Source organism: Danio rerio, chromosome 23, assembly GCF_052040795.2.
Source record: "Danio rerio strain M-AB ecotype USA chromosome 23, GRCz13ab, whole genome shotgun sequence".
Lineage (NCBI taxonomy): Eukaryota > Metazoa > Chordata > Actinopteri > Cypriniformes > Danionidae > Danio > Danio rerio.
In genome coordinates, this window is record NC_141043.1 from 2,655,357 (window position 1) to 2,667,500 (window position 12,144).

The 12,144-nt window shown below is 39.1% G+C and overlaps 1 protein-coding gene across 10 annotated transcripts in view; it reads left to right on the top strand.

The window, feature by feature from the left end:
- The first annotated feature begins 2,195 nt into the window (after positions 1–2,195).
- Positions 2,196–12,144, top strand: part of ggt7 (gamma-glutamyltransferase 7) — a 219,444-nt gene continuing 209,495 nt past the window's right edge. For 3 of the 10 annotated variants that reach the window (XR_015523054.1, XM_087306421.1, XM_087306425.1), the window contains exons 1-3: positions 2,196–2,295; positions 5,767–5,963; positions 10,047–10,276. Coding sequence is in view for 8 of the 10 variants with exons in the window: in XM_087306421.1 (XP_087162547.1) it covers positions 5,774–5,963; positions 10,047–10,276 (420 nt within the window). In the remaining 2 variants the exon portion in view is untranslated. The remainder of the gene's footprint in view (positions 2,296–5,766; positions 5,964–10,046; positions 10,277–12,144) is intronic. The other 7 variants (XR_015523055.1, XM_087306423.1, XM_087306427.1 and 4 more) reach the window with 3 other exon arrangements.

Sequence of the window (12,144 nt, forward strand, 5' to 3'; positions counted from 1 at the left end):
ATATATATATATATATATATATATATATATATATATATATATATATATATATATATGCACACACACACACATAAACATACACACACAATGGAAGTCATTAGCTTTTTTTTCCAGCATTCTTCAGTATATCTTCCCTTGTGTTCGACAAGAACGAAACTCAAACAAGTGGACAATGACTAAATGATGACAGAATGATAATTTTTGCGTGAACTGTCCCCTTAACATCATCCACTTGAAGTGTGTCTTCTGTTTGCATTGTTTTTACATGTTGGATGAAGTGGATGAGGCAATATCAAGTAATAATGAGCATAAATCAGTGATGTACGCCGTCACAGCTGGCCACCGTATACTACTCTGTGTTATTTCTCTCTCTCTCTCTCTCTGTGTGTGTGTGTGTGTGTGTGTGTTCAATATGATTAATTTAACGTGTGGGACTAGAATGATGTCCGTTAGGCCTCATTGGAGGCTTGTGATTTGAGGGAGAGCTGAGTGAAAACATGAACTGGGAAAAAAGAAAATAACAAAAACAAATATGCTTGTATTTTTTCCTCATATTGTTATTAGAAGAGATGTTCACCTTAGTAACAAAGTACAAATAGAGTATTATTATTATTATTATTATTTAAAATGAGTGGTGTATATGATATCTATGGTGATTGTGCCTTTCACTATTCTGCATGGTTTTCATGATGTGCCGACTGTTTCATCCGTATGACATGGGCATCAGAGACCTATGCAAAATACCATGATGGGTTTCCAGCATCCATTCAGAAATGCAGGTTCCAGACAATAACAATAAACACTCAGGATGCAACCGCAATCTGGACTCATTCTTTACCTGTGTGCTTGTTTCACTAATTGGAAACGCTTCTTGAAAATACAAGATGTGTTGCTCTATGCATTACATAAAATGTCCTATAATTGTTTTAAATTCCAGTAAAGTGTCTTGTTATCTATAATAGCTTTTTGGAAATATTAATAAAGGTGAAATAACATTATTCAGTGTAACAGATATTTTCATAAATATATCTAGTTATAATCTGTAAATAATTAAATGGCATGCTAATTAAATACAAACAGTTGAAATCAGAATTTTTAAACCCCCTTTAATTTTTTTAAATATTTCCCAAATTATGTTTAACTATTTTTCACAGTATGTCTGATATTTTTTTCTTCTTTAGAACGTCTTATTTGTTTTATTTCAGCTAGAATAAAAGCAGTCAGCTAAGAACAGGAAACTGAGGCTACAATTCATACAGGATCACTAAACTGGACTATAGAAGATTGGAGAAAACGTTGCCTTGCCACATTGGTATGGTCGGGTCAGAATTTGGCATCAACAACATGAAAGCATGGATCCATCCTGCCTTGTATCAACAGTTCAGGCTGGTGGTGGTGTAATGGTGTGGGGGAGATTTTCTTGGCACACTTTGGGTCCATTAGTACCAATTAAGCATGGTGTCAACGCCAAAGCCTACCTGAGTATTATTGCTGACCATGTCCATCCCTTTATGAGCACAGTGTACCCATCATCTGATGGTTACTTCCAGCAGTATAACGCACCATGTCATAAAGCGTGAATCATCTCAGACTGGTTTCTTGAACATGACAATGAGTTCACTGTACTCAAATGGCCTCCACAGTCCCCAGGTCTCAATCCAATAGAGCACCTTTGGGATGTGGTGGAATGGGAGATTCGAATCATGCATGTGCACCAACAACTGCGTGATGCTATCATGTCAATAAGAACCAAAATCTCTGAGGAATATTTCCAGTATCTTGTTGAATCTATAACACGAAGGATTAAGGCAGTTCTGAAGGCAAATCCAACCCGGTACTAGTATGGTGTACCTAATAAAGTGGCCGGTGAGTGTATGCTTTTGATACAAATGAAGTAAAACCATGAAAAGTTTGTACTAAACATAGTTAAACCTGTTTAATACAGTAAAGCAACTGTTAATTTTGTAGTAACTATGGCTTTGCTATAAAAACAACAACATGGCTAATTCAGTAAACAGCAAAACAATGATCATTCTTCGCATGGGATAACTTTGTGTATGCTGCTCCTTTAAGCGTTTGCAGCAGTGTAAACTTAACAAATTCCCAACACTTCTCCTGTTTTTCCAAGAAACTAAAGTGTGTTTGACGATCACTCTCAAACAGCTCCTCCAGATAAACCTGCTCAGCGGGATCCTGCTGCGCATGCGCAGTGTGCGACTCACTCACACAAATGACTGCAGCGATCCACCTGTGCTAATAATATGTGACAAAGGAGCAGAAGCGCACATTTCACCTGTAAGTATGATGGAAACACTGCATTACAAACATCACTAATGTTGTTGAATTGTTCGTGTACGCATATTAATGCGCGCGTTGCGTTTATGGCCGCGTTGTTGTGTCGCGTCATACGCTAAAAGCACATCATCTGTAAAACATCTCTGGAGCGTCGAGTTCTGCTGTTTTAATCAGTTGTTTCTGCTACATTTGGCTATTTTAGGCGTGAAACCGCGTCATGTGTGGACGCCCGCGCACCTGCGCTTTAATGTCAGCCGATGCTTCAGTTTTTCAGCTCCGTGTGAAAACAGTCATCGTGTAAATCAGCTGTGTACATCCTCTGATATCACAGTCACGGATGTAAAAATAACAACAATACAGATAGATGGAGATTAAACAACACGACGCGACCCTCTGCGTCCTCTTTGTTTGTTTTGATGTTGAGTTTGACACATAACGCGGGTTTGAAGCATCAGTTTTTCAGTCACTCTGATTGTTTTGGTCTTGTCGGAGGTTATAACTCTATAGGGATACTGGTGAACTGATCCATACAGGAAGTGTGCACTCTTCATCCTGCCTCATATATGATCATGTGTTCATATTAAGTCAATAGTTTTGCGTGACAGTCTTTAATATCGTCCACCACATGTCAGAGATTCTGTCGATGTTGTCTATAAACAAGCATCCAGCTGGCCTTCATTGTTGTTAGTGGTGTAAAAGGATGTGGAGGCCTGGTTTATGTTACATGTAAGGGTTTTTAATTGGTGTAAAGCTGGCTTTATCTTCGCACATTCTAACTTTAGCCTTCTTAATAATATAATTTCAGAAAAGTATTATTCGCCAGTTCCTAATAGTGAAATCATATTAGCAGCCATTCATTTTCTTTTCGGCTTAGTCCCCTACTGAAAAATCCAGCTTAAACCAGCCTAGGCTGGTTGGGTGGTTTTAGTTGGTAGACCAGGCTGGTTTTAGGGAGGTTTTGGCCATTTCCAGGCTGGTTTCCAGCCATTTCCAGCCTGGTCGTATGGTCAGGCTGGGAGATGACCAGCTAAAACCAGCTTGACCAGCCTAGCCAGGCTGGAAGCCCAGCCAAAACCAGCTATGTCCAGCTTAAACTAGGCTGGTCAAGCTGGTTTTAGCTGGTCATCTCCCAGCCTGACCGTAAGACCAGGCTGGAAATGGTTGGAAACCAGCCTGGAAATGGCCAAAACCCCTGTAAAACCAGGCTGGTCAACCAGCTAAAACCAGCTTAGGCTTTTTCAGCACATGTTTTACGCAGCGGATGCACTTCCATCTGTAACCCATCACTGGGAAACATCCATACACACTCATTCACACACATACACTACGGACAATTTAGCTTACCCAATTCACAATGTTTTGGAACATTAGGGGGAAACTGGAGCACCCGGAGGAAACCCACGCGAACACAGGGAGAACATGCAAACTCCACACACTGAAATGCCACCTGACCTAGTCGAGGCTCGAACCAGCGACTTTCTTGCTGAGGCGAATGTGGTGCTACCCACTAAAACTCTGCGTTGCCCTGTTAGCAGCCAATGACTATCGAACATTGTTGACAGTCAATTAAATAGCGCTAATGTTGTTTTGAAGTCATTCTTGCATGCGATTTCAACGCAATACTAGCGTCACAAGTTGTGCTCGTAACAGTATGTCGTTATAATGAATCTGTATTAACCTTTGAGCAGTTTCAGCGTTATGGACGTGACATTTGCAGCAAAAACTCAAAACATAAATTCACATAGAAACTACACGTAAACGTTATATTGAAGCATCTGGAAATGATGACACAATAAATACAAACTGTCCCTTTAATTCTTCATAGCACAGATTTGTGAAGCGCTAAAACTTTGCTCATTGACTCTGGTCTAGGGCTGCACAAATAATCGAAAAAAGATTGCAATCTCAATTCGACCCTACGCACGAACCTAATTCAGCTTTTCTACAATTGCAGCACGTTCTTTTGTTCTTGAAAGGTGCGTGGTTTCCCCTCTCCAACCATCTTGTTACTCCAAACTAGGTTAAGATACATGCCAAACACTCTTAAATAATTTAGGAGTTGAGACCAAGTCTTAACACTTAAGAACCTTTATAAAGCACACTTAGGGCCCTATCATACACCCGGCACAGTGTGGCGCAAGGTGCAGCGCAATAGTCTTTTGGTAGTTTCAGCTTGGCGCAAGAGTTGTTTTGAGGTGTTGCGCTACGCTGTTTAAATAGCAAATGCATTAGCGCTCATTTGTGCGCCCATAGGCGTTCTGGTCTAAAAAAGAAGGCGTTCTGAGGCGCACTGCTGGCGCGTTGCTATTTTGAGAATCTATAATAGAAATTTTCATTAGACCAAAACAAACCCGGTCTCAACTCCAGCGCAGAGTTGCACCTCGCTTACACACTGCTTAATACACACAAGAGAGCAATAGGCAAATATCTTTACATATGAAAAATTTTAAATATTAAGGATATATATAGGATATAATAAGAATAGATATAGGATATAAATATAAAGGATTAAAATATTACAAAACATATTATTTTCTAGCCTACCTAAATATGAAAAACCACTGCTTTCATGTCTTCTTCATCTCGGGAGGCTTTTTCAGTTCATTCATAACAATTTGCTTTTGTATAATGTTATTATTATTAGCAGTGTTATTTATTATATCCATATTTATATTTGTTTTATTAAAAACAAGCTTAGATTTGCCCACCTGTCAGGTTTTAGACCATATGGAGCACAGCATGTGTTTTAGGATATAACTCAGCACATTTTTGAGCACATTTTGTTATTATTATTCATTTATTCGTTTGCTGGAAATTAGAACTGAAGTTAGAAATAGTTTTGAAACGAATATTTGCGCTTAACAAACAAAAGTATTTATTGATAGACTAATTGATGTCCGTGCGTAAAGGTTTCCCTATCCAAGAGCGAAAGTGAAAGTGATCCATTATCTCTCATTCTCACGCAGTAGATGCTGTTTAACTGTTTTCTGTTAAAAAACTCTCAACTGTGAACTGTTTGTTTGTGAAATGCTCATTTTTTCCACTTAGACTTACTTTGCGTCCTGTAAATAGCGAATGCTCTCTTGGCGCGACGCAGCTGGCTCTTAAAGGGAATGGGAGATGAGACTGTAATTGGTTTATTCTCAAAACACACCTATAACTCATTAAGAAAATAAACTTAATCCTATTAGACCATGCACCGCGGCGCAAAGCGCATTTTCCCGTCCTTAAATTAGCAAAAACGCGTCCTGACACGCCCTGAAAGCGTTTGCGCCCTGCGTTTTGCGCTCTGCGCATGGACCGTCAAAATAGAGCCCTTAATCTTACGTCTAGAAATAAAAGTAAAGAAAAGTCATTCTTAGAATTTTGACACACTTAAGAGTAAAATTGTACACTGAGCAGCTTTATACATGCGGCCCTTGATCTGTTTTCTGTAAGACTGAACGCAGAAGTGTGTGTTGCTGATTTCAGGTAGAGGATGTACACTCCGGCAGCCGATACGGGAGTGACGGTGGTGGAGGAAGACGCCACTCTGAGTAATGCCTACTCACCTGTCGACTACATGAGCATCACCAGCTTCCCTCGACTGCCAGAAGACGAGGTTGCAGCTGACAACACGATCAAGACACGCAAAGATGACGATAACTTCCTCGGTGAGCAGGAAGCAGGTAAATATGCGTCGGTAATGATAAAACCCTGATTACCTGTTCTTGAGTAGTGGGACACTGTGACTGCGTTCCAGTCCAATTTTTTATGTCCTTCACTCGCTAACTTCCCTCCATCTCGTTCACTCAGATGTACATTATTGATTGTTACGCTATTGTTGCAGATGTACATTATTGATTAAGTGTCCACTACTGGAGGAGCATCTGGATGGGTTTAAATTGGAGTGCCCTAAACCCCTGAGCACTTGTAGACTACACTGTTGTGATGTCGAAATCACATATGAAGGTGCTGGAGTGGACATGTGAAGTAGACTTACTCCCTCTGTCAAAATCAAGGGATTGAGGATATGTCAATGTAAACTTCCCTCGTTCACTTGATGAAGTGGAACACACTTAAAATGGTGGCAGGGATTCTCCTGAGGGAACAAGAAAAGGGAAGTTCGGGAGTAGGGATGTGCATATCGACGCTAGAGTATCGATATTTCGATACTTAAGCTTCTAATTTGGTATCGATATTTTTATTAAAGTATCGATATTTCAACTATGTTTTAATAATTTCTGTGTAACTAAATGTTTTAGCACTGTGACGCTCTGTATACAAGACATTACACCAATCAATCTGCAGCGGAACGTCACGTGAGCGATCATGTGCCTTTCAGATAACTTACGTACTCAACACACGCAAGTCACACACTTCTGCATTATGGAACGACGCGATGGCAGAGAGGTAACACAGCGTGTTGTCGTGCTCATTAGCTGAAAAAGTGTTGCACGAGCAATATTTGTGATAAGAAACTCATATACATACACACACACGTTTGTTTTTGTGAAAAGTGGGGACATTACATAGGTTTCCATTCATTTTATACTGTCCAAACCATTGTATTGCCCTCACCCCTAAACCCAACCATCACAGAAGACTGTGTGCAGCTTTACTCCATGAGTAAACTTATCCTGTGTGATTTAAAGGCTTTTGGAGAAATGAGGACGTCACCAATGTCCTCATATTTCACCTCCTTTTTGTAATACCGGTGTCATACCCATGTCATTATACAGATTTATGTCCTGATATGTCACAAAAACACGTACACACACACACATACACATTTTTATATATATATATATATATATATATATATATATATATATATATATATATATATATATATATATATATATATATAGTAAACAGCAAATAATAGTATAATAATTATAATAATTAAATACAAATAAAAATAAATAAAATAATAAATCAGAATAATAAATCGGCTCTCTTTTTCTCTCTGATTACCATTAGGTGAATAAATATAAGTGTGTGTGTGTGTATCTGTGCAGTGTGTATATATAGTATCTATGTGTATGCGGTGTGTATATGCAATATGGTCGTGTGTATGTATATTTACATTATGATGTTTTTTATTACCATTATTTAGAAATATTACATTACCATTGTAAATAATAAGTGCTATCAATATCTGTATCAAAAAAATTTTAACAAAAAGTATCGATACAAAAAGTATCGGTATCGTATCGAATTAAAAAATTGTGGTCTCGCCCATCCCTATTCGCGAGTGTGTGTCTAAAAGTGGACTGGAACGCAACCTGTGTGTCAGTATTCTAACTCCACCCACCATCAGGTGAATATGCAAATTAGTCCTCTGATGGTGTTAGATTTTATTCATCGCTATATGGATAGGCTTGTCATGATAAGGAATCATTGTTGAGCAATATATTGTCTCAGGAATTGTTGTGATAATAGTATTATTCTCATTTTGAGATCATTTTATGCCACTGGTTATATGATTATAACAGCATAATAGTGCAAACAGCCGTAAATACTTTAAAATCGATTTTATGAATAAATCATAAATAAAAATCAAACCCTCGTAAAGCTAACATGGAAGTAACTGAAACTGCAATTCATCAAAATACTGCTAGTCCTGGCTACAGGAGCTCATTTCTATTGACCCCACTGTTAAAATGGCCGACTTTACAGCAGGAAAAATAGACATCACTTACTTTTTCTATCAGTGCTTTACAGATTGTTATGCCTTTTTTTGTAAAGGAACAGAAACAAGATGTTTTTTATTACCGAAATTACAAATAAACAAGAAAATGTTTCGTGCAAAAACTGAACTTTAAACTAAAAATGAAAACCAGACATCAATATTTCATGATGATTAGGGCTGAATGTGATTCAGGAGGTGAACACTGTCAAAAATAAGAATAGTGGTAGTCTTAAAGTTAATATTTTCAAGACAATATGTTCCTTAACCTTTATTTTTTAGAGACAACTTGATATCAACGTTTGCATAAAAGTGTTTGTTTATGGTAATATAAAAACTCTAAACACATTTCCTCATTTCTTGCTCCCACTGAAATTTTACACTCCGTTCTATGAAAACAATAAGTTTTGCACTAAAGATATCAGATGACCGACCACACCTACAAGCCCCAGGAGATTATCCAAAAAATACTTTGGAAGTTAACGATTAAAGGTGTCCAGCTTTCTTCAGTCAGTCTTGTTTGGTGTTCTACAGAAAAAAAAGCATACACAGGTTTTGAACAAGTGGAAATGATGACAGAGTTTACATTTTTGGTGAAATAATACCTAATCTGCAAATAAACGCATAAATAAAAACTGTTATTGTTATGAAAAGCGTATTGTTCCTGCTGCTGCCTAAAGAAAGCAAACGTTTCATTTAACACAGTTGCAGTTTTATTAAAGGGCCATGACACCCGCCACTTTCGGTTAGAGTCTACTTCAGAATTTTTTCAAAAGATGCATGATTAATGGGCGTGGAGCTCCGCGAGCACAGGGCAGGAGTGGGCGTGGCCAGCAGGGGAGAAGGGGAGCGAACTGTTGTAGTCAGTTAGCTCACAAACTAAGACACATGTGAGGAGACGCATGAGTTTATAATTCACAAAGTTAAAATGCAAAGAAATAAACAGTGATTTAATGCCCTGCTACATTTGTTATTCGTAATTTCATATACACATAACCACAATTTATATCATTATAAAGATAAGTGTGTTCCTGTAAACACTATAAATGAGGATTCTTCCTCGATCCCCGTGTGTAAATTATAGATCTTGAATGCAGACTCAGTGCAGCAGGTCTCCTGACCTGCCTATTTTAACCATTAGCCCTGCTGGTAATATAGAGGATTTAGGCAAACACAGCAGCACAGTGATGTGTCTGAATGTGAACGAACTCCTGATAAAAGTCAGCGTCCGCCATTCTCTAATTCTCGCACTGCTCTCCCGACAAAAATGCTTGCAGCACACACACAGCTTTGCTGTATGATCGGCCCTGACAGGATCGCGGAGAAAAAACATGCAACAAACCCCGTGGATCATGAAAACAAACACATATGAGCCTTCATGAACGGCTACTGCGTACTGTTGGTCTGTGTCTCACAGCTTGCTTGAAACTGGCAGGTCTGCCTTCGGAAAGCACGTGCTCTCATGAATAATTAGGCAGCCGGCTCTTCTCATAGGATAAGAAAACTCCGCTATGAATAATAATGAGAAACCGACGCATCATCATTACACTTGCAGTACTGCGCTACTTCGCCGATTTTGATCCGCCCCAAAAATCATTTTGAACCTGGAAGCTGAAATTAGCTGACAAAAACTATCCAGTTTTCCCACAATTAAAGCTGACAGGTGCTAACATTGTCTTAACTGATGCTCAACACACACACATCTGTTAATATAAAAAAAAGTTCTCCGGGGTGTCCTGAGCCTTTAAGGCGCTGTATGTAATTTTCACCTCTAGAGGGTGTATTTTCACTATAAACAAAGGCGCATGTTGATGACTGAGAGCGTACTCACATTATGCTATCCGAACCGTGCTCAGGCCCGTTTCCCGGATCGTTTGAGAAGTGTGATTCAGGCTCAGGCACGGTTCACTTGGCCGGCCCTGGCCAGGTTGGAAGAGGTGTGCCAGAGCGTGGTTCACTTGGGCTTTGGCGCTGCGCTTATAGTGTGAGTGCAAAACGCGGCAGAGCCCAAAACTAAAGACGAGACGGGACTGTTTGAAATGGATTTATTAATTATCCTGTACTGTCCTGTCTCTTACAGCAGACCCAGATCTGTTCCTGAAGTCAGCCCGTCTGCAGCGTCTGCCATCCTCCGCCTCTGATTTGGCCAGTCATGACGTGTCTCCGCTACGGGAGACCAACAGAGACCCGCTGGCTCAGGAGTGCGCCTGCACCCGGGACGGCCTCACCGTCATCATCACCGCCTGCCTGACCTTCGCCACCGGCGTCACTGTGGCCCTCATCATGCAGATCTACTTTGGAGAGCCGCAGGTGCTGTCTTATATATACATATACGCTCACTGGCCACTTTATTAGGTACACCTTACTAGTACCGGGTTGACCCCCTTTTGCCTTCAGAATTGCCTTAATCCTTTGTGGCAGAGATTCAAGAATGTACTGGAAATATTCCTCAGAGATTTTGCTCCATATTGACACGATAGCATCACACAGTTGCTGTAGATTTGTCGGCTGCACATCATTGATGCCAATCTCCCCTTCCATCACATCCCAAAGCTGCTCTATTGGATTAAGGTCTGGTGACTGTGGAGGCCATTTGAGTGCAGTGAACCCATTGTCATGTGTTAGAAACCAGTCTGAGATGATTCACGCTTTATGACATGACGCGTTATACTGCTGGAAGTAGCCATCAGAAGATGGAGACACTGTGGTCATAAAGGGATGGACATGGTCAGCAACAATACTGTGGCAGTAGGCTGTGGCGTTGACACGATGCTCAATTGGTACTAATGGACCCCATGTGTGCCAAGTAAATCTCCCCCACAACATTACACCACCACCACCAGCCTGAACCGTTGATACAAAGCAGGATGGATCCATGCTTTCATGTTGTTGACAGCAAATTTCAACCCCATTCTTCATAAACTCTAGAGATGGTTATGTATGAAAATCCCAGTAGATCAGCAGTTTCTGAAATACTCAGAGCAGCTCGTCTGGCACCAACAACCATGCCACGTTCAAAGTCACTTAAATCCCCTTTCTTCCCCATTCTGATGCCCGCTTTGAACTGAAGCAGATCATCTTATTTATGTCTGCATTGAATTGCTGCTATGTGATTGGATGATTAGAAATTTACATAAACGAGCAGTTGGGCAGGTGTACCTAATAAAGTGGCCGGTAAATATATATATATATATATATATATATATATATATATATATATATATATATATATATATATATATATATACACATACACACACACACACACAAACACACACACACTCACACTTGTTCCTATATCCCAGTTGGGACTCTCATAGATGTAAAAATGTTTCTACTATACCAACTATATTCTGTACTCCTAAACCCAACCGTAACAGGAAACAATCTGCACTTTAACATTTTCAAAATACATAATTTTGTGTGATTTTATTTATTTTTTATAAACATAAACATACTCGCATTTCTCATTACTCATTGGGTCCTCAATTGTGATCCCCATGAGTCTGTGTGCATTCAGGTTTAAGTCCCCACTGGGATATAAAAAACAATTACACATACACACTCTGCTTTTACTGTTTTGTCCAAGCAAACAAACAGTTGGAAAAAATATTCCTTTGAAATTTGTATTATTTTTCAAGTATTAATGTGCTGTTGATGAAGATATATTTTTAACTAATTTCTAATAAATGTTGGGTAAAAAAGTCATGGATGAATGGAATGATAAATGGATGGATGGATATATGATAGATAAATAAACAGAAAAAAGGAAAAACAAACGCACAATGCATGATGGATTGATAGAATGATCAATAATTAGAGAGATATAATGAATGCACAATGGATGGATGGAGAGAAATACAGAACAATTAAAAGACAAATTAATGATAGATAGACAGAGAAATAGGTAGGTCGGTAGATAGATAGATAGATAGATCAATCGGTAGGTAGATAGATAGATAGATAGATAGATAGATAGATAGATAGATAGATAGATAGATAGATAGATAGATAGATAGATCAATCGGTAGGTAGATAGATAGATAGATAGATAGATAGATAGATAGATGATAGATAGATAGATAGATAGATAGATAGATAGATAGATAGGTAGGTAGGTAGGTAGGTGGGTGGGTGGGTGGGTGGGTGGGTGGATGGATGGATGGATAGATAGATAG